The sequence below is a fragment of the Lissotriton helveticus genome, chromosome 5_1, assembly GCF_964261635.1.
Source record: "Lissotriton helveticus chromosome 5_1, aLisHel1.1, whole genome shotgun sequence".
NCBI classification, from domain to species: domain Eukaryota; kingdom Metazoa; phylum Chordata; class Amphibia; order Caudata; family Salamandridae; genus Lissotriton; species Lissotriton helveticus.
The window spans coordinates 718,289,540-718,313,180 of NC_136065.1; the positions used below are offsets into that span (position 1 = coordinate 718,289,540).

Here is a 23,641-nt window from a genome sequence, read left to right on the forward strand (position 1 = left end):
GAGGAGGGAGGGCAGTGACTAATCTACAGTTAAGAGTATCCACCAGAAACAGCATTACTGAAGGTAAGTAACTTGGTCTGATGGATTCTTATAACCGCAGATTACTCACCTTTAAAATAGATATGAAACCACACATCCCATGGACTGGCTTAAATCAAATCCTGCAGGACCAAGAGGGTGAATTACCTTTCCCGTTGGACCTTGCTGTGAAAGCCTTAGAGCTTTGTGAACATATGCACTGATGCCCATGTTGCAGCCTGACAACTATCCAGGACAGGTACTCTGCGTGCCAAAGCAGTGGTAGCTGCTCTGGGCCTGGTGGAACAGGCGCTCAGTCCTTCGAGGCTGCAGTTTGGCCAGTATGCAGCAGATATTAATGCAGAGGACAATCCACCTGGAAAAAAAGACCCTTTCTGCACTGACTTGCTTTGCCCGAGAACCCCACAGAGAGCCAATCGTCCACCCAATGATAGTTGGTGTAATCAATGTAGAAGACCAACACTCTTTTGGGGTGCAAACAATAGAGTCTTTCCTATTTCTAGGGGTGAGGTGGAGCAAAGAACGAGGAAATTGTGATGAACTATCCAACATGAAAATGAGTCACAATCTTTGGCAGAACGGCTGTGTAGGAAAGTAGCTCTTTTTAGGTCTCGCCTACGCAGCGCGCATGTGCTGCATAGGAGAGAGACCTGTAGCCATTGGCCCAGCTTTCCCTGCAAAGACGTGCACGCGTTGCATTGCTTGCAATGGCATGGCGTGCACGTCTGGTGATTTCCTTGCAGGAGCGCACGGCGCCATATGGTGGTGCCATATGGTTGCACGCTCCCGCAAGGGAATCTCAAAGGCCCCCTCCCCTGCTGCCACGCGAGGCTCGCGCTTGTTAGCTGAAGGTGCCACGGGGGACAGGCCACAGGCACCTGTGGGTACAAGGGGCCTTCATTAATTCTTGGTCTTCAAAGTATGAATGTACATCGTTTGGCGCTTTTGTTTCAATGTAAATGCATCTCTCTTGCACCTGTGTTTGAAGGTCTGTGCACAGCCCAATAATATCGATTGGGGAGGGATGGTACAGAAAAAACAGACCTAAATAAAAGTCAGCTTTGCGGAACTCGGTATACATTGAAAAGCCTGATGCATTCTGGGGCTTGTAGTAGTTATTCACTTTGAACCAGGTGCATTGATGTGAACCGCCTATGTTTGCAATGAATCACCGACTTACCAACAGCAGCTGGAACATCTGAGCTTTTAGTTTAGTGATAGAAAAACTTGAGTCCCCCACATGCTTACTTCTGTTGCTGAAAACCCAGGCCCCCTCTTGACAAGGGGCAGGGAACAGCTCTGCAGCAGAACTGAAGGGGTCGATCACAGGGGCGTGGGGCCCCCCCGGGGTCCCAGTCACCCTCTCCATCCGGCCACCCTAGTGAGGCGTATTTTAGCTCAGACGGGGAGGGGCGGGGAGTGAGGTGCCATCCTGAAGAGGGGCACTTGGGCAGTCACCTCTCCTCCAAGGCGTCCAGTCTGCGGTGTCCAGCGGTTGGTGGGACCCCTCCCTCGCCATGCCCCCCCTCTGCAGCTGCAGGGGCCCCCGGGTGGAGCGAGCAGCTCCCAGTGAAAACCTGTGGCGCCGAGGGTGGCTGATGGGTTGTTTACTCTTTATGGCACAGCGCACACAGCCAGGAGGGGTTTAAACGCCACCCTTTGTCCCCTGCTGCTGAGTTTGTGCTGATAATGGCAGAGGGCGAGGAGGGGGCTGTGGGTGACGCAGTCACCCCTGGGTGGGGATGGCGCTCCCCGTGCGCCCTGGTGAGCTGCCTTGTCAGAAGGTGCCCCCTCCCCCACCGAGCCTCTCTCTCCTGGCACAACACTTTTAGGCCCTGGCTTTCCTGGTTTGTGTGTGTCCTGCCTCCCCGGTATCCCTGTCGGTGTTTGGGCACAAACAGAGGAGGCACATCCACCGAGGGGTGCCCTTTTAGCTTTAAGACTTCCAAGCAAAAGTTCAGAATAATTTTCTAATGTAAAGGCGGTGTCACTTTAAACAGGACACCAGCTCTCAGAGATGGGGGACAATCACAGCGGATTCAGCCTCTTTGTGGCTTGTTGGGAGACAATAAGCTTTGGGAGCAGTGGCACGCGGCTGATGCTGAATACAGGACCTTGTACCACACGAGTCTACGTCACTGGAGCGTTACTTGTTCAACCCTGAGCTGCCATTTACCCAATCATTGCATCCTGGGAAATGTAGTTTTCGTTCAGGTCACCTGATAACAAAGAGTGGTAAAAAGAAAGTGTAGGACTGGAAATGTCATGTCCTGGTGACATGGAGTCATCTTAGGGTGACCAGATACCCAAAGAACAACCAGCATTGGCATGGCCAATAGGTCTCGCATTTGGGCCCTTTTAAGTATTTAGTTATGCAGCACAATATCCTTGGTGCAACAACCTCAACTGTTGCGTGGCTAAACACTTATAAGGCCCCAAAGGTGAGATCTATTGGCTATGCCAATGCTTGTTGACATAGTCACCTCCAATTTTAGCCTGGTAACTGATGTGATTTTGACTGGAAGTGCACTGGGTTCCTGCTAACCAGGTCCCCAGTGCCAGAGCTCTCTCAAAACTGTACAATTTTTTCCCCCAATTGCCAAGAACGTTAGCCCTCTCTGTAAGTCCCTAGAAAAAGGAACCCCTGGTACCCAGGGCCTGAGGTACTAAAAAGGGTCCCTAAGGGCAGCAGCATGAATTATGCTAGCCTTAGGGACTGCTCACCAAAAATATGCATAGCTGCCATATCAGGCTGCGTGTCTTGGTGCAGACAAAAGGGAAAATACCGCATGTCACACATCCCTGTGTGCCATGTCCCCCCCCCCACTGTATGTATTATTTTTAAGTCACCCCTACAGCAGGCCTGATGATAGCCGTAAGGCAGGGTGCTGAATATTACTTGTGAGGGCATACATGCATGAGCAGATATGCCTCTGTGCTGGTCAGTCCTATTACTGCCAGTAAAAGAGACCAGGGAAGCCATGTTCAAATGTATGCCGGACACTGGTGAAAAAAAAAAGTTCTCCAGCTACATGAAGGCTTCACTAAAGATAGGGGTATTTGGTATCAAACAACTCGTATTGGTAAACCCACGTTGATTCCAGTGATGGATTTACCAATACATGCTCCTAGAGGGAACCTTGGAAATGCCCCCTAAAAACCTTCCAGCCTCTAGTGTGCTCCTTGACTGGTTTCTGCCAGCCTGCCACCTGAGACAAGGTTCTGACCTCCTAGGGTGAGACCCTTTTGCTCTCAGGAGACCCAGAACAAAGCCTGTCCAGAAAAAGGGTGTCATAACCCCTCCCACAGGATGACCTGCAGATTAGCCTTCCAAGGCTGGCAAACTTCAAAGAGCTGAGTGAGGGGCGACACCTAAGAGCACCTACAAAACCATTACATTTTCTAGAAGAATTATCAAAGGCTGTGCCCGGTTCTTATACTTCTAGTCTAACTTCAAAGAGCTGCCACCATTAAAAATGTAGTTCTGGCTCCCTCACTGGAGAGGAAGTCTACCCCCATTGCCCAGAGCACCCCTTGGCACCTGGACAGGCGGGAAAATTAGCTAGTCAAGTAGGTGTGCTGCCCCAGGCTAGTACCACCGCTAAGGTGTGCTAAACTGAGGTGGACACAATCTTTCAGAAGTAGGCCATCTTTGTGATGGCATACTGAGGAAATTTGGGACAGGGTTAGACCCACTTCCAACAGGAAGTGGTTATGCAGGGGGCGTAGTGACCCAGAGGGTCAGTAGCCAATTGGCTACAACCCTACACTCCCTTAACACCCCTAAATTGAGTATTTAGGAAAGCCCCGGGCACCAGAAGAGCAGATCCTGATGACCTGAAGAAAGAAGACGGACGAGAAGAGTCCCACATCAAGGACAGAAGACCCAGCAACCGACTTGGAGCCAACCCTACCCGCCTGCTGACTTTGCCCACTGAACCAATAGTCGACTTGTCCTGCAGCGGAGCTCCCAAAAATCAGGAGACCTGCCATCCTTCGCCCAGGAACCAAGACCTACCGAGGGACAGCAGGATTATCTCCTGCATCCTGAAGACATATAAAGAAGGACCAAGAGGACTCCGCCCTGCCAAAACCCAACACTGCCAAGCACCACTGCACCTGGGCCCCCCACCAGTGTTAAAGTGAGCCAAGGGTGTAAGCGTGGTCCCCAAGCCCTCAAGGTACTGAGCCCACTGTGGAGTGAAATCCCCGGCGTTGCATGCAGCCTGTGTTAGCATGCACCCTCAACTGGACAGAGAAACCAGACACCACAAATACCTTCTGCACCTGGACACCCCATCCAGAGGAGAAGAGAACCAAAGGTGTCCCCCCATATCCCCTAACATTGCAGGAACTAAAGTTGTACTAGTGTCCCAGTCCCCTCCTGCAGCCTCTTTCTATTGCGATTGTTCTCTAAAGGATAACATTGGGCACCTGACGCTGTTTTGCACCTTTGCACCCGGGTCCAAGTCCCGCTAGTGGTGATCTGCTAGTGCTGCCTTGGCCCTTGCCCACCACTCACCTTAACTCCTGGAGAAGGGCCCCGTACGTCGCTGACAAAAACTACTAAAACACAATATGATTGTCCTTCCATAGGTTACATTGTAGAACTCAGAAATTGCATTTTTAACTGAAAGGCATTTCTATTTAAAAAGGTACTTACCTGAACAATTCTCTTCCGATGCCTAAACAAATATATAAAGATATTTGCTATTTTTATTTTTATAAATTAGCGTGGATCTCCTTCTTGAGTCGTGGGTCTCCTTTATTCACCTTTGTGTGTCATTTCAGAAGTCTTGCACTCCTCTGTGTTAAGCCTAAGGCTGCTCGACCGCATTACGCCCTAACAGTCAACATTGGGATTTAGAAAGCCTCCTTTCTACTCATAAGAGAACTCCTGGACTCTTTATACGATATATCTCATTTTGATATTCTATATAACGAACCAGCTTCCTACTGGCGGCTCTACTCATCAGGACTAGTTTGTCCTGAAAGAAGGTGGTGTAGGACAACTGGACTCAAGAACCTGAATCTTACTCACACGACCAGCTGAAGTTACTCAGAGTAGGAGGCCTAGAGGGCAGGTGTGCATCATCTCAAAATGGGTATAGATAAGAAAAGTAAGGAACGGATTAAGATCCCACTGTTGCATCACAAAGGGTTTTGGAGAAAACATACAAGTCAAATCTTTAAGAAATCGCATCACAACAGGTGATTTAATCAGGTATGGCTGATGTAGCAAATGCAAAAAGGCAGAAAGGACCAACAAATAACATTTAACAGTATCTCCTGCAAGCCCTTTCTATGCAAAAGCAAGCGATACATCCCACCGTTTGGCCTACAATGGGTCTGTATTAAGGGTGCCACACCAAGGCCCAAATATGTCCCACCATCTGGTGTGAACAGACTTTTTACAGGAATGCCTTGCTGCACAGATGACATACACTACTTTGGGAGGGTGCTCAAATGCAATCAACTGCCGCCACTCAACATCCACAATGGAGGTGTAGCTTGCGAAGGCCCAGGTGCAAGACACTGCCCTGCGACAGAAGATCCCCCTGAAGTGGCAGTTTGATCAGTGGACAGATGCTCATATCCAGTGGGTCTAGGTTAGCCCACTATCCTGGCTCATTCCAAATACACTAGGGTGACTTAGGTCTGTGTGTTCCTGATCTTCAGGAGTCAGGGCAGGAAAGGCAGCCGTGGGAAGCCACACAGGATTCAAGTGGTCCAGCCTAGAAGGAATGTGTCGCAGGAAGATAGCCTTCTTGGGAACTCCAGCATGCAGAAGTGCTGACACTGCCTGTTCTCTCCAATGGCGAAAACATCAAGCCAAGGTTCCCCCCACTGCTGGATGAAGCCCCGTGCCACCTATAGATGTAACTTTTTAAAGATCCGCTAGGCATTGCTTGTTTGCCCTGATGTGAAAGATTAAGCTATCTGGTTCATTACCATGGACGTTACTTGACAGATTGAGCTATTTCAAGGAGCACAATGCTTATTGGCACAGAACTACCCCCCCCCCCACACACCCTGCCTGCTACATACAATCACATGCAGGTGGTGTTGTGAAGGAAGACCTGAACCAGTCTCCCATTGAGGGATTGCAGGAAGGCCTTTAAAGCAAGGCATGCAACTCCAAAAGGTTGATCTGGAGACAGGTCTTCACCTCTTCCAGATGACCTCCCCCCCAGCAGTGATGGCCTGTCACTACCATTATCTCTGAACAGGGGAGCGAGATGGGTCTGCCACTGGTCCAACTGTGGTCAAGTAGCCACCACGGCAGATCTTTTCCAGTCTCCTCTGAAACCTGGAAGAAATCGGACATGTTCTCTTGGTGCTGGGCCCACTGGGACTTCAAAACCTACTGCAGACCCTGCATATACCATGTGGCATGGTTGATACGAAGGATGCAGGATGCCAACAGGCCAAGAAGCCTCAGAGCCATACTCACTGAGAATCAAGACTAAGGCTGAAACACCAGGATCATAGCCTAAATGCCCGGGACCAATTGTGGTGGAGAAAAGGCCTGATAAGGCAGTGTATCCAGGATGGCTACAATAAAAGGCACATTGATAGGAACCTCAAAGATGTCCAGAGGTTCATCGTCATCTAGGGGTGGTCCAAGACTAAATGTGGCGAGTCCGCCTTGAACAGCCCCAGTCATCGAGGTAGAGAAAGACAAATGTGCAACCTCTGAAATTATGCTGCGACCACCTCCATCACTTTCATGAACATCCAAGGGAAACTTGAGGCAGAAGGGAAGTAGTCATACTAAAGATTATCCTATCTCATCCCGAATCCCAAGTAGTTCCTATGGGACTGCAGGATGGGCCCATGAAATAAGAGTGCTGCGAATCCAACCTTATCTTCCAGTCTCCTTGATCCAGCGCAGACAGAACATGGGCCAGTATGGGCCAGTGTGAGCATCTTAAAATAGGACAAAGGACTCTGCCCTTTTTTGGCAAAAGGAAATAGTGTGAATAACATCCAGGTCCTATTTCCAAGGTTGGGCCTCTCTCTATGGCTCCTTTCGCCAAAAGAGCCTGTACTTCCAGCAGCAAAAGGGGCAAGTGTTCCGCTGAAAATCTTTCTGATGTGGGTGGAAGTTGCAGCAGGTCAGAAAAGAATGGCATGACGTAACCCAGTTGAACTATCGGGAGGACCCACCCGACGGATGTTAGGTTCGGCAATGCCTTGAGGAAATTAATGATTCTGTCTCCCACAGAGTGGTCATTTCCCGCTATAGGGAACCTAAAGCAGCTTGGAGGCTGCTGCTGGAGAGGCAGGGGTCTGTGAGGTTCACTGTTCCTGTGGGTCTCAATGTTGGCTACTGGATGAATGACCCCCAAATGGACTGGCGTGCCTGTTCCTGTGGGGTGTGGGGAGTAACTGTTAGATAAGGCCTCAAATGGGGAAAACGGTTGGGGATGAAGCCTCACTGGCATGGAGAGAATGAGGGAGCGTGCTATGGCTCTGCTTCTATGAAGTGTTATAGTGCAGAACTGGCCTTCCTGTCAAATAGGGGAGACCAGTCAAGAAGCATATCCATGAGTTATGCTTGGAAAGCGACCCAAGAAGACCGTGATCTCAGCCATGTGTGGTGCTGGAGCACCTAGCTAGTCCTGACTGCTCTCCCTAAGCAATTAGTAGTGTCCAGTTGTGATCTTATAGCACCTTTGATTGCTACCTGGTCATTCTGAAAAGCCTGCATCAGGTTGCCATGGAGTTCCTCCTGGACTGGCAGCAACATCTCAGCAACCATGTCCCATAACGCGTTGGAGTACCTATCTAGCAGGCAGCTGGTGTTAACTATCAGAACGGCACATTTGGCAGAGGGCAACATTAATTTCCTGAATGCCTCAATTCTCATAAACTCTGTCTGAAAGAGGTTGTATGGAGTAAGTTGGGGTTAATCCTGCTAGTAAATGCCTGAACCTCCAAGCTCTCAGGAGTAGGGTGCTGCATCAGGAAAGCAGAGTTATCCGGAGTAGGTCTGTGGCATCATGTCACCGGTCTATTCACAGGTGTGCAAAAGCAGGGATTAGCTCAGGTAGCCATGAGTGTGTCAGTCATGGCTTCATTAAATAACATCAAAGGCTCAGTCAAAGCCTGCCCAGGATACAAAACTTCAGTAAGACACTGGTTTTACCTCAAAGGAAGGTGATTCTAAGTCCAGGACTTCAGCAGCTCGTCTAAAGAGTACAGCAAATGAGACAGTCTCTTCTGTAGAAGGGCCAAGGGAAGAACCCAACCCTGTGTCAGTGGAAACGTCCAATCCACTGTCCTCTTGCGGGTCCAAAAAGAAATTGTCATCACCATATTGTGGGGGGTATTCCATCCACATTATCTCCATCGTCACCAAAAGCGAGCTCAATTTGGTTCAATACAAAAAGTGGTTGAAGCCAAATGGTGGCCCTAGGAAAGGGACTGTTTTGTCTGAATGAGAACAAACTGATCTCCAGAAAATTTAAACTGTCAAGGTTGAGAAAATGTTGGTATGGAATCAGACAGGACAATAGGAATCGTGTCCTCCCTCTGGCATCTACGCCACCGTCGACAGGGAGTCAGTGTTGATCTTGGAACCGGGTGTGGAGTACGCTTCTGAGTCAGAGCTGATCCTCAACCAGGTTCTGGAGAGACAGACAGTACAGAGGATGGCTCCGCTGACAGTACCCTGACTGGAAGCTTACGTGGATCCATGGGGCCCAGAAGATACTTCAGTGATTTTGAAAGGGTGTCAAAGATTTGCAACATGGCTTCCTTGAAAGCCTAATTTTATTGCAATGTCACCGACAGCCCTGGAAATTCGGGGTGCATCAGGATCAACTGAAGAATCAGTTCCTGAGAGGAGGACTGGAAGTGAGATCGGGGACACCTCGAGGTCCTCATGGCTTCTGAAAGAGAGAGAGTGGTGAGACCTTGAGGAGTCCCGCTTGGCTCTCTTGTGCTACTTCTTGGAATGTGACTTACCTGAAGATTGGACCGTGACAATGACCTGTTGCAAAATGGGTCCGTGCTCTCAACTTTGAATGGAACTTACACAACTTCCTTTAGTGTTCAGCAATGTACAGCTAGACTTTGCAATCTCGGATTGTCTTTAGGTTCATAAGGGCACATACATGGCAAGATTTGGAGTTGTGTCTTAAACTCAAACACCAGAGACACACGTCTTGCAGATCTGTCACAGACAACTGCTTGCGACAGTCCCCACATGGTTGAAAAAACTTTTAGGAGGAACAGGTTTCCTTGCACACTAGAAAATAATTTTTAGAAAAAGGCCATGACCCACATATGAAGACAAGGAAAAAAAAAAAAAGAAAATGAGGTCAGCATGCTGGCGAGGGGGGCGGCACTTATAGGTAGGTTGGACCGTCACTTAAGGGGTGGAACAAGGTAGACTGTGGTGCACAGCGACTATGCTGAAAAATCTTTCAGATTCAGGATGGCACATGTTGATAGATTAAAGGTGAGGATTCCACAGTTAGAAGTATCCATCAGAACGGTCATCAATTTCAAATACTGAGACATATTCTAAGTGGCATTTATAGACTAATACTAGTTTAATTTACTCCAACAAGGAAGTTTTGTGTGAACTTCTCTAAAGCTGCAGATCTCAAATCATGATTCCTGAATGTGCTCTTTTTTGTTTGGCAAATGATGTAGGCGAAATACAGTTGAAAATGGATGGTATTGCCTAGTCTCCTTATCAATACAGAATCATCATATGGCAACAAGATTATTCCTCTTCTTGAGACTTTCTTGGGAACATTCTGGGTACAAGTCAGCACATAGTTGTGGTGCTCATTTAATAGTATATTTGTATTTATTAGCGCATGACTTTTAAAGCAACTTTTTTGGTGACCATGCCATGGTGTTATTAAAGTTCCAGATTAGTGCTTACATGAGTTAACAAGTTGGATTTTAATTGTATTTTAAGGTTTAGCAGCTGAGAATTCATTTGATTTCTATTTATTGAATGGCTCTTCATCTAAACTAGTTCAAAGGCCTGAGAAAAGCTCATGAATGCAATATACATGGGCATACTTTCCTGAATACTGCATTTATCTATTATATATATCATGAGAAATACCCTGTCAATGTTTTGGCAGTCTCTTTCCAAAACCATATCGTTGGTGCTGTTAAAATGTGTCATTCTTTTATCCAGTCTTCAATCTCTTTCGAAATATTTTGCAAACAATCTCCCACTGAGCCCAAGATGCCTCAATGAATGATATGGAAAACGGTAATCTTAATAGCGTTCATTTTCTACATGAGTTCCACATGAATCTCTCAGCAGTGTGAGATATAATCAGCGGCGGCTGGTGACATTTAAATGTGGTAAGGCATAAACATGGGCATGACTTTTATATAGCAAGCTACGTGAACAGGCTTAATGGACACGCCTGGGATTCATGGTAGGGCCCTCTCCCGAGAAAGAAATGAAAAAAAAAAAAAAAAAAGAAGATTGCCAAATGGTACATTTCAAAGCAAACGAATGTAGTGATAAAGCAATTCTTATAAAGCAGTGGTAAAGTATAGTCTTGAAATATTAGACACATTAAAAACTGCTGCACATCTTATTGCATTAATATGTTGAGCTGTTAATGTAATATGTAAATTGTACAGTGTGAGAAACTTTTGCACTTTAAAATGTATGCTTGCCCACTGTCTTGCACTGCATGCAGCATTAACTTTTGGGAAAGAATTTTCAAACCACCAGGCTTCAGGAAGCACCCACAGCTGCTGGCTGCAACCAGTCATATAGAAAAATGTGCAGACAGGCCTGTAAGTGGGATGGAAAAAGTAGGGGCGCTCTATAAAGGAACATGTCAAATAGATTTCTGTGATTCCCATTGTGTGCCAACCGACAAGTATTTTGGTTTACTGGTTTCTCTCTGAGATGTAATTGTATCCAGATAAATGACATAAGTGATCTACACCTAAAACCTTTCACTACGATTGGCTTTGTCAATGGGTGTTAGCTGTTTAAAAGACATGAGTAACAACAATGATTTGTTATAAATAATTAACATTGGAATTGTTTCAATTCTGGAATAGTGAGTGTGAATTAAATAGCATTGAGGCTTCTGGAAGGAGTTTTGGCCTTTAGTTATGTGTGCTTTATGTTAGATATGTATCCTCTTTTTCTCTGCTTATCTTGTCCATCTGCACATTTTCAACCATCTCTCTTTAATGTTCAACATCCTCTTTTCACTCTTTTCTGAATGCACTTCCTTGCATCTGTTACTTCACTGACCCAAGCATATACTGCACTCTCCCAAATGTAAGCACTTTATTTTCTCTTACTTTTGCCTTGTAAATATTTTGATATCTGTGTACACCCATTACACACACATCCACCGAATTTCAGTTGCAAAAGGAATACATAAACATTGTTCAATGTGCTCTGCAGAGAGACCAACCCACTGACACACACTTTGTTTGACTGCAGCCTTATCGCCTGCGCGCTCAATCAAAGCTCTTCATAAACACCTGGCATGGCTCGAGCCTCAAAGTATGCACAGAAAAAAATACAGATAAACAACAACATTATAAAATAGCTAACTCTTGGAGAATGGAAGATTAAGTAAAGTATGAGAAATAAGAGGAACTACATCACTGAAATGTATTGCCTCAACGTTTTTTAACATTAATTGTTTGCAAGTCAGTCCATGTTTTTGGCATCAGTGTTATCTTAGGGGCATGAAGCAGCGGGCAGTATTAATGTCACACATCGGAGAACTGTCCACTGTAAGCACATATTTCTCACCTTGCTTGACTCAGATATTTGGATCAACTTCGCAAGGGAACAAGAACGAACCCTGCTTGTTATTTGGATCTATTTCGCGTTGGAACAAATGCTGCAGCACCACTTCTAGCAGGGCCAACTACGTGCAGTCAGGGTTCGGTTGTCGCAGTGGGGGAGGTTAGCGTGTTGAGGGGTCTCAGCACAATATACATAACACAACTTTAGCTTGCAAACACTTACCCTTACCAAGAACAAGGCATCAGATCAGACGTGCTTGCATCCACTCTCACTTATGACGAAAGAGTGGGATCTACACCTTTGAAGGACAGACATCTGAAGTCACGCAGGGATGAAGTCTCCAACGCCTGAAACCATGACGCTAATTGCGTCACTGGCCTACAGAGCTTATGTTACCACAGACCCAATGGCAATGAAGGGCTTTAGAACAGAAAGCCCTGCATCCCGCATCACAGTTCCGAAAGTTGATTTACTGCCTGACTTCCGTCTCCTGATTCAGAGCGAGGCGGGGAGGCAGCCTGAAACACAGCACAGCCCACACTTAAATACATTGATTTCTAAATAAAGCGATCTATTTAATATGTTATGTAAATGTGTAGGAATTTCAGAGGGGCACAGCCCTAATGGGTCATCCAGAGATATTGGTTTCTCACAAAGATTACGAGGAGAGATCTGAGCTGGTTTAAGACCCACTCATGTACTCCGAGAGGAAAGCGTGTGAGCTTTACCAACCCAGTGTACGGGCCTACTACAGGTAGGGCTCTTCAGCAGAGCCCTACCTGGCTGTGGTCACCATCGCGGTCTTCTGACTAGGTTCAGGTTAAACCTTTTGTACTAGTTACTTGCAGAACCTCAGGGGCGGCATAAAGTGGATGATTTGGTCCCCTGCACTTGTGATAATTTTTCGCCGCAAGATACCATGCATTTTGTGATGTTCTGTGACCATTACAGTTGTTGCGGCAACACTATATAGTGCCTCTGTAAATAACGTATTGGTTTGTCCAAGTAACACCGGGTCTGATTTATCTCCGGACGTCGTCAAGTCCCTTAGTCAGTTTTAATGTTGCAAGTTTTCTTACACGTGCCCAAAGAAACAGAAAGATTTGGCCTGTGTAGTTTTCGTCTCACTGACAATTGTTTGTGATTTGGGTCTGTGACATGAGGGCCATGTATCCACTTTTTTAATGTATTAATATATTTTTAGTGACATTTTACTTGTTTCTCTAAACAAGTTTTATAGTGTTTTTATGCTTTTGTATTTTTATCTATAAGTGTGTGCTCTTATGGGTTTAAGTAACCAAATAAAGTATATTTGCCGTTGATATGAATTTTTTTTAGCTATCTTGCAATGACATCACACTTGTTAATCAACGGCTATTCTGATTTTGGTAAGAACAGGCAGAAAGGAATACGATGGAGACTTGCGATCAGGATTAAAGTTGTTAATTCTTGAAACATGGCAGGAGAGCAAGGTTTAGTCCTGGAGACTAAATATTCTTTAACACGTCCGTAAATTTCTTTCAGGTTTGTCTGGTAGAACCCAGTTAGAACCTTATTAGGTTTCTCTAAACATGTCTTATTAGGCTTAGCCTTTTAATTTGCTATATATACTTAAAGGAAACGTGTACTGTTCTTACTCTGCACTGATTTGGGTGATTGATTGCTCCAATGTATTATTTTTACTGTGCTCTCCGTCTAACAACGTCAACTGGATATAGTAAAAAATTTCCTGTTGTCTAATTTTTGCCTTGAAGAGCAACTTTGCGTGCTTTGTGCCGCAACTAACGAGATACTCATAGGTGGTATTTTCTGGCAATTCCTAAGTATATTTTTCCAATGTAACTTCTCAGCAGATTTCTCCATGGTAATTACATTAATACAGAAAGAAACACCACAGTGTTTTAAAATATTTCCCACAGTACTGTTTTAAATTTTCTTTTATTGTAGACAATCAGTTGGTTGGGTTTTGTAATTCTTGTCAAAATTAGACTGTAATGCTCTTAGCCTCTTCTTATAGTTCTGAGTCTGGGAGCTAAATGAAGTACAATTCCGAAAGATCAATGAGTGCTTGGTATGCTTTAACTTTCTGGTTACTGCTGTTACACCATTTGACATTTTTCCATGGAGTTGTTAGTAGTGTTGTCAGGGCCGGACTGGTCGTAACGGGCACCGAGCAATCCCCCGGTGCGCCGCACGGGTGGGGGCCGGTTTTGGGCCCCCGGGGCCGATTTTCTTACAGGGCCTGCAAACCCGGCCCAGGCACAAAATCGGCCGAAAACCGGCCCAGGCAAAGAGCTCGCCGGCACCCCCAACCCCCAGGGAACGGGGGGCTTTCGAGTACTTTGCCGGGGCCGGTTTTGGTTCCCAGTCCGGCCCGAGTGTTGTGCGCTTGGCTACCTATGTTCTTTTATTCATTACCTAGACATATTCTGTGAAAATGGATGAATGTGTGATTTCTGTTCAAGATTTCTGGGCATCCTAATATGGTCTGAAACTGGCATTCCGATTCGAAGGTGAATGTTAGATTATTTTCTAAATGCCTGTGGTTGTGTATTAAGCCAAGCTGCGATTTACTGTAGAGGAATTCTGTGAATTATTGAGGTTGGCTCAAGGATTTTTGAAACAGGAACCGATATTTATTTCATTTGGTATTGAGTAGATCGCCGAGGCTTACTTGCAATGTGAGAATGACCAGTACCACTAGCACACACAAGGTAAAAGCAAAGTTCAGATGGAAAAATAGTTTTGTCTCTTCATAAAGGTTTACATCAACTGAATCCAAAAAAGAGAGAAGACCCTATGATGACTAGTCAGTCACAATACTTTAACAGTGGGTCTGATCACGCCTCTAACTCATTTCACGTATGCACTTGTCCCTGTACTGATTAGATGTATTGAATCAGAAGATAATTTAGATTTAAAAAAAAATAATAATAATGTGCGTGCCTGGTTTAAATTAAATGCAATAGACGTGCCCTTGAAACAGACCCATGCTCGGCTTCTGTGTGGTCAAAAACAGCTACCTCGACCTCAATAGATGACAGCAAATTGGGCATTTATTTCTAAATGGTTTCTAACGTGATGCAGTTTCTCATTCTACCCAAGAGGTTGCCAATCCTCAGGGCTGCTGTGACTTTCAGGAACTTTTGAGGAACATCCTTTACTTCATAAACAGCCCCAGATATTTGTTCCAGCAATTACACGGTGCAAAATGCATCTGCTAGTCTGTGTGAACTCACAGAAAGCTCAGGGGACATTGCACCAAATTCGCAGGACACTGGAGCTGCCTATAATCACAGAAGCGCATTACAAGGCCCTATTTCAGGCACAAACACTTGAAAGTATAATGTTTGCTGTTTCTGCCAGTTACAGTCAAGCCAAACATCTCTACTGATAACTGGACATCCGTAACCTCTCATATATACCCAAGGATAAAAGTTTCAAAACAGGTGGATGGGTGTTTTTCTGTGGCTGCCTGCTCACTGGAGATTGGCGATTATTACATTCTGATAAAGGGTCCTTGAAATTTCATAAACCCACAGTCTTCTGTTTTGACTTCATAGTGCCTTTTAATTCCGGTTCTAAGGTCAAGAAACATTCAGGGGTTAATGTATGTCCTATAAGCTTCATAACAAAACATACAAAGGGCTGAAGGAAGAGTTTTATACGAAAACATATGAAGAAACGCTCCTTATCCGTTTCTGCAGTGTTACAGAAGTCCTCTAGTTGAAGCGTAACTTGGGAGAAAAGTTAATGTTCCCAAAGCCAATTCTTTCAGAAGCAAGGAGCCCGAGGTTGGTGTGGACAGTGTTTTCAGCATGATACTTTAAATGGACGCAATACATGCCAAATCGGATTATAAAATGTTACAGGCAATAATATTGAACATCAAGGTCAAAAGATTGCAATTAAGAGCAAAAAATTGAGTTGAACACGTGTGTACCTTAAAATAAGCTTCCACAACAGCCTTGAGATGGGGAAAGCTTCGGCTTGCCAGGACCAAGTTAAAAGAGGACTCGTCTGTGCCAAGTTTTCCTTCGCCCGCTTGGTAAAGGCGCTGTGCATCCTGCTGAGCCATTTGGTAGTTCACAGTCGGATTTTCATCTCGGTTTCCCTAAAGTCGGGAAAATATAGTAACATTACATTTAACAGGTATTTATTACATGGATCAGTATCTCCCACGACATTTTGAGGCAAAGGTACAATGCAAAACATAATAAAGTGAATCGCTTCCTCTGCTCTTCTGCTAAACATAGCAGCTTTTCAAGTCATGTTCATGAAATTAAAATACTCCTATTGACTAGACATGGGCAACCACCCAGAACTAATTAGCCCGCGAAAAAAATCTTTCAGCATGGCAAGACGAAGGAACAAACATCTGCCAAATAAAGTTTTCCCTTTTTTATCTAAATCAACAAGATTGCACTGCAAGTTTCTATTTCAACCTGCACTGTTGAATCCGCATTGTATTGTTGAAACCTTATCTTAATAAATCGACTACAGTAATATTTATTTCACATTTTCCAAAGATGAAAAATGTTCTGGCATAAGGCATCTAGCAATGACAATTTATATCACATATAACAAATGGAATCATTTGACAAAATTGAGGTATCTTCCAACAATACACAATCTCGTAAAATCAAAAGCAAGTTACACTACTATATTTTGAACAGATGACCTTCAGGTTACAACACACGTATCTATCTACATGATATGTACTAGGCCACCGAGTTATCTTACCAGGTTCAAATTTAATACAGGATAGTTACACATGTGCTGCAAGTCGCAGTTTACTTTGACTGAGCAAAGAAACATGCTTGCTTTTAAAGGTGGCACCTCGAACATTTTATATAAATGTACTAAGTGTTCCATCCACCGTCCTTCAAGGAAAGGCTTTTTCACATTTCAAACTAGCTTCAATATGATCGTCCTTTATTGCTTTAAAGTACAAGTTACTTACCCTTGGTAACGCCAGGAGCGGCCGGTATGCTGGAGGAGCAGGGGGGGGGGGGGGCGGGTGAGCAGGAGGTGTGGCAGGCACTAGGGGTCTGGGAATTAAAAAAAAAAAAAAAAACATACCTGCAGCCATCGTGCTCTTTTGCTCATCTTCATCTCTTTGGGAAGGACAGACAGGAAGGAATTGTTGTAGTCTTCCCCCACTGGAGTGGAATGGTGAGGGGGAAGTGGAGGAAAGTAATTGGGTAGGAGTGGAGGCAGAGCGGGAGTTGTTAGTTTTGCCTCTGCCTTTGTTATTGTTACCCCTGTAACCCCCTCTTTGGTAGCCCCTAGTGAAGGTGGATTGGCTAGGGGTCTTATAAGAAGTGGAGGGGCTATAGGAAGAGTAGCCTCTTGTGTTGCCTCTGTAGGATGAGCGACAAAAGGAACGTCTGGGAGCTTGCGACTGCAAAGCTACCATAGATTTAGCTGTGTCGGTATCTTTTTTCATCTTTTCTAGGGATAGATCGACATTAGGGCCAAATAGGTGTTGCTCATCAAATGGTTGATTGAGGATGGAATTCTGGACTTCAGGTTTGAAACCTGAAATACGTAGCCAGGCATGCCTACTCAAAAGGACGCTGGTGTTAATTGCCCTTGAAGCAGTATCTGCGAGCATCTAGGGCACAACGGATGGAGTTATTGGTGATAGTTTTACCTTCCTGTACGAGTTCATTGGCTCTATTTTTATATTTGTCTGGTAGATGCTGCATTATGGATTCCAGCTCATCATAATGTGCCCTGTCATATCTTGCTAACAGCGCTTGAGTATTGGCAGTGCGCCATATGTTTGCTGCCTGGGACGCCGTTCGTTTGCCAGAGGCGTCAAGGAGTTTAGACTCCTTATCTGGTAGGGAGGCCTCACCTGATGTTTGGGAATTGGCCCGTTTCCATGCATTGGAGACTACAAGGGAGGCTAGCGGTGCGGGTCCTCTAATATAGACTGGATCTATAGAGGCAGCTTTGTATTTTTTCTCAATTCGGGGGTTGAGGACCAGAGCCCTGACTGGATCTTTAAATACCTCTGGTGCATGCTTAATGAGCCCCTTAAGCATTGGCAGAATTGAAGTGGACCTTTGTGTGGTGTCAAAAGTGTCCATTAAGAAATCTTCCTCCATAGTGTCTGTGTAGGTCAACCCCATGGTATTGGGCAGCCCTATGGACAAGTAGGTTAAAACCTATATAGTGTCCTCTGGAGGGGGGGGGAGCATGGAGGGATATACATCATCCTGAGGAACGTAAGGGACGTCAGGATTGTTATAATTATCCCATGGGTTAGGTGACTGAGGGGGACTATTGTTCCCTGCTGGCTCATCTGCACCCCACCTGTATCATCAGAATCTGTATCTACATCATCATCTGGAATAGGGGATGGTGTAGGAGAGTGATGTGGTGGCTGAGGAGGAGGAGGAGGAGGAGGAGTAGGGGGAGGAGGTGGAAAGGGATCCTTAATGGAGAGGTTGCAATGCCTCTCTTTTAGGAGGAGGAGCCGGTGCAGGCGCATCTAGTGGTCTCTTTTTGGAACTAAGAGCCAATTGTCCAGTCTTAGGATACTTTACGAGAGTCTTAAGTAGGATCTGGTGTAAAAAGCTCTTCTGTGGAAGGCAGATCCTTCGGTGTTGAAGTTCTTGGTTCCAGAGGCTTTTTAAGCACAGACTCGGTAGCTGTTTTAGGGTCTTTTGGCCTAGAACTGTGACCTTTTGCAGTATCCTTGGCCGGAAGGTGGTGTTTTTTCGGTTCGGAGGCCTTTTTCGGCTCCGAAGCATGGGAGTCGGGGCCTTTAGGCAGTTTCAGCGCCGATGAGCCGGTGCCAGTCTTCAGCGCCGAGTGCTTGGATGTCGAAGCAGCGGTCGGCGTGGATGAGGAAGAAGGCTTCTTTTTAGGTGTCGGTTGTGTATCAGCTCCAGGAGTAGGCGGACTCGAGCCCGAGCCACCTGAAGGCTTGGTAGGCTTCTTTTCCGGGCCCGAAGGCAGGGCATGGGAAGCCGCCTCTCGTGTGCACCCGGGCCCGAAGGAGAGGGTGTGACCGAAGCCTTTTTGGAGGGTGTCGAGGAAGGGTCCGGCCGAAGTGCGTACTTACGACACGCTGAGCTGGAATGATGTCCTCGACGTCTGAGTTATCGGCATCGGAGTAGCTGGCGCCTTCTTCGGTCCTCTGCTGTTCTGGCACGTTGACATCCTCTTCAAAGATGTCGTCAGGGATCGAAGCTGACGAGCGAGCCATGGTTCTTCGAGCTCGTCGTCCCGAATTGTCTTCTTGGAGCGGAAGGAGGCACAAGCTGAACAGACTCTGGCCTCGTGCCCCGGTGAGAGGCAAAGGTTGCACACCTCATGGAAATCGGTGTGGGGAAACTTCACCCACATCGAGGACACTTCTTGAATGGTGTCCTTTCCATGAGCCAGAAGATAAGGCCTATGTAGGCCCAAAGGCCTTAGTCAACGACCGGAATCGAAGACTTTGAAATTATCGAGATCGCGTGGAGATGGGAAACCCGTTTGAGACAATACAGTCTGAAACGGGTGAGGGATTGTGCTCCGAACAAAAACTCTGTTCCAAACCAGAGTGCAGTAAACACATCCGAGCCCGAAAAAACAATCTGAGGATGGAGCCGATGCCCATGCGCCCATCACCTATCTCATGACTTCCAAAGAACTTTTCAGGACAAAAACAAGTTTATTTTGAAATAAAAAAAAAAAACAAGTGCAAACATCCGGGCCCAACACTAGATGGCGATCTATGCACAGTGTGTAATCTGCAGCTCATATGCCTCGAACACTGGAACACCGCACTGAAGAGCCATGGAGGCTGCCTTAGCCCTGGTGGACTGGGGCTAAGGCCTTCAGGAGTCTGCTTCTTTGCCAAGGCATAACATTTTTATGCAGAGGATGACCCAGCTGTGCTTAAAGCTTTTATGGTTTTTATCAGTTTTGGACTACAGTTTTATACTTATAGCTACTTTGTTTATGAACTATAGCGATGCTTATAATTATTATCCATGCTTATGTACTAAGGTGATGGGTACTATTTTTATGTGATATATCTATACCCATCTTTCAATTATTGTTGATGCTTTATTAAGGATGATTTTTGGTAGGTTTTTGAGCTAATGTTCTATGGGAATGCGGGTGGGTTTTTTTAATTGAAAAAAAAATGTTTGGAGTGGGCAAAGGACGGACCGGCTATGCCTGTGCCTTGGTGGTTTGGTACTGTTAACCACAATAAAGGAGCTTAATGTTTGTATAAAGTCTGGACGTACATTACTACATATTCTTGAGTGATCAGGGGCTGATGGATCTCTACCACCCCTTCTACTTCTTTGGATGGTTAAGTCCCCATGGAAGACGTGTTCAATTATTACCACCAATCTGCTCTTTCTGGTCTCCCTCTACTACATAGTATTTGGAAACGGATATTCCAATAATAAGTTGAATGGAGAAATGTGGGATTCAAAGATCATGACCTAAGTTGTATACCAACCAGGTGTTTAACACACACAATTTCCTGATGTCCCAAAGATAGACTCAGTCTAAACCATTAGAAGGATACCACTGGTGTTTCCTCCAAAGATTCTGCCCCCTTGGACCTTATCGATAAATAGTTTAAATCCTCATTGACAAGTCATGCAGCAGCCAACAATTTCCCACAGGCAAAGTCTTTAGTGCCTAAAGGCACAATCTTTTCTCTGGAATTTACAGGTGCTGATCACCAATCCTGTGAGACTATAAAAAGATAGTCAAATATGGCATCTGAATGTGGCTTTCAAAGGCCCATCCTGTGATGGCTGTCATTTGATATGGCAAAGGCAGTTTTGGGAAAGGTCTGGAAGGCAAAACATCACAGAAATCCCTGCTATTTTGTAAGTGATGTTTCTGAGACAAATGTTGCTTACGCTGAGAAGAACAAGTTACCTCAGGTAACGCCTCATCTGGTAGAAACTATCTATCCGCAGATTCCTTACCTTAGAATATTCCCTAGGCTTCAGACTGTACCTTGAATTTTTGGAGCAATCCTCTTGTGCACTATTAGGTGGAGTCAGTCAGCTCCGGGTGGTGTTGTTGGCATCATTCGCACTATAAGGGACGTGCGCAGTGCCCAAATAGGTGCCATCCTAGCGCACTGACCTCAGTACTCGACTGTTTTTCCGCACCAGAATCACAGAGCCAAGCTGAGGAGAAATGCCTAGTGTGCCAAAATGATGTCCTGAACTATCTATTTCATGTGGTATGACAGTGTGCAGAATGGGAAGGATGGGCGGGCTGGAAAGAAATCTGTGGCTAGATAGAGCCTCGACCAAATAAGGCATTACTGAAGGTAAATAACGTGTTCATCTGAGAGACTTCCAGCCGCAGTCTCCTTACCTTAGAATAGATACCATAGTAATCTCTCCCCGGAGTTGGGTCTGTGGACTGTTTTATACTAGGAAGTCTTGTAGGATCAAACAGGAAAAATGCCTGTCTCGCTGGACCCGACTGTCGAGGCAGTAGCGTTTGGCGAACGTGTGCAGTGATGCCCACAAAGCAGCCTGATAGATGTCCAGGAGTGGGATCACTCTAGCTAATGCTGGAACCCCCTAGCTTTAGCTCTGGGGGAATGAGCTCTTAATCCCTCAAGGGGCTCTTTTTTAGCCACTGTGGAGCAGAAGTTAATGCAGGGGATGATCCACCGAGAGAGGTTTCTCTTCTGAATTGCCTTCCCTCTTTGCCCCTTTAATTCCAGCAAAGAGTTGATCGGACACCTGGAAATCTTTGGTACGATCAAATTAGAACAATAATGCTCTTTTTCGAACCAGCAGGTGGAGTCTCTTCTCTTCCTTATTAGGATTGGGGAGGGAAGGAGAGGAGAGAGAGAGAGAAGGTAGGCAGGGTGATATTCTGTCCGATGTGGAAAGGTGTGACTACCTTTGGCAGGAAAAGGATGCTCTAGTTCTAAGAACCAATTTGCCCTGGAAGAATGGAGTGTACAGAGAGTTAACTGTTAAGTTTATAGTTCGCTAACCCCCCTGGCTGATGTTATTACTACAAGGAAGATGGATTTGATGGTGAGGAGCTAAAGAGGGCAGCTGTGCATCGGCTCAAAACGTGAACCCATGAGAAAAATGGGAACTAGATTTAAGGACCATTGGGGTAGAAGGAAGGGCATAGGAGTTAACATATGCTGTAAACCTTTAAGGATCTAGTCACAACAGGTGACTTAAACACGGAAGGTTGGAACAGAAATAGTAGAAAGGTGGAAATGGTGGGCAGATTATCCTTAACAGTGCCCAAAGCACACTTCAGGTGGGAGATGAAACACCCTCAACTGTTGCTGCAAAACCTTAAAGCATGAAGGTAGAGAGTGGACAGGTTTGGGTGTAGTACCCTGCCCAGTTGCTGCAACAGAAGACCCTACCACACAGGCAGCCTGACTAGAGGACAGATGTTCAAGCTCAGGAGTTCAGGGTTTTTATACTATGTGCCCATCCTGAGCCACTAGGGTGAATTGGGCTCAGGTGATCTTGATCTTCTGGAGAACTCTGGACAGGGGTAGTATTGGCAGAAAAGCGTATAGGAGGCCTGAGCTCCACTACAAACAAAATGGGTCTCAGAGCAAGAGACACCTTGGAAGCTCCAGCTCACAAAGTGCTGACATTGTAAGTTCTAGGCGGTGATGAATAGATCTAAGCAAGGCTCTCCCCGATCTTGGAAGAGACATTGCACCACAACTGATGGAGATCCATTGTGATCCGTTCAGCATGAATAAGGGGTTAATTTGCACAGGAGTTCAGAGAGCCTGCCAGATGCTGAACCAACAGGAAGAGGTCCTACTGTTCCAGGCATGTCCAGAAATGCAGAGCCTCTTGATACTCCTCACCCGCCCTGCTTGTTGCAACGCCACATGGCGGTGGTGTGGTCTGTGAACACCAGAACAAGCCTTCCCTTGATAGAAGAAAAAAAGGCTTTCAATGCCAGTCGGATCGCTCTCAGTTTCAACAGGTTGACATGGAGCAGAGACACCATCAGAGACCAAAGTCCTCTGATCTCAGCCTCAACCAGGTGGCTGCCCCAATCCAGGAGTGATGCATCAGTCAGCACATTAAGCTCTGGGGGGAGAGAGAGAAAGATGTCTGCTGGTGACCCCTGGTGGTCATTGAGCCATCACTGCAGGTCTTTTGCAGTTCCCATTGATATCTGGACTAGGTCGGAGAGATTACCCTGATGCTGTGCCCACTGGGTCTTCAAGTCTCACTGCAGAGCAAGCATGTGCCATGTTTTACCAATAAGAGGCAATGAGACCCAGAAGCCTCAGAGTTAATATCACTGTTATCCAGGATTGAGGTCAAAACATCCGAATCATAGCCCAAATATACTGGACTCTCTGTTCTCAGAAGAAAAGCTCATAACTTCACTGTATCCAGAACAGCGCCAATGAAAGGGAGCATCTGAGAAGGAGTCAGGTGTGACTTTTGTACGCTGATAGTCAACCCCAGCAAGTGCAGCAGTCTGTCATAGTCTGGAGGTAAGAGATGACTGTTGGGGCGAGTTCATCTTCAACAGCCAGTCGTTGAGCAAAGGAAAGACTGGAATCCCTGACCTCTGCAGATGTGATGCGACCACCGCCATTTCCTAGGTGAACACCCAAAGGGCGCTGGCAAGGCCAAAAGAGAGCACAGCAAGCTGATAATGCTTGTGACCCATTGTGATCTACAGGCAATTCCTGTGGCCCCGCAGGACGGGACTGTAGAAATAGGTGTCTTGCAAGTCTAACGCTACCATCCAGTCTCCAAGGTCGAGGGCGGTTAAGACTAAGCATGGGCGGATTTTGCGGATCCACGATTCGCGGATTTAGCGGATCCA

General features: G+C 45.9%; 1 protein-coding gene across 1 annotated transcript in view; it reads right to left on the reverse strand.

The window, feature by feature from the left end:
• The window catches only part of ANXA7 (annexin A7), a 452,163-nt gene that overhangs the window by 98,582 nt on the left and 329,940 nt on the right, over positions 1-23,641 (reverse strand). The window contains exon 10 of the mRNA XM_078643136.1: positions 15,753-15,923. Within this exon, the coding sequence (XP_078499262.1) occupies positions 15,753-15,923 (171 nt within the window). The remainder of the gene's footprint in view (positions 1-15,752; positions 15,924-23,641) is intronic.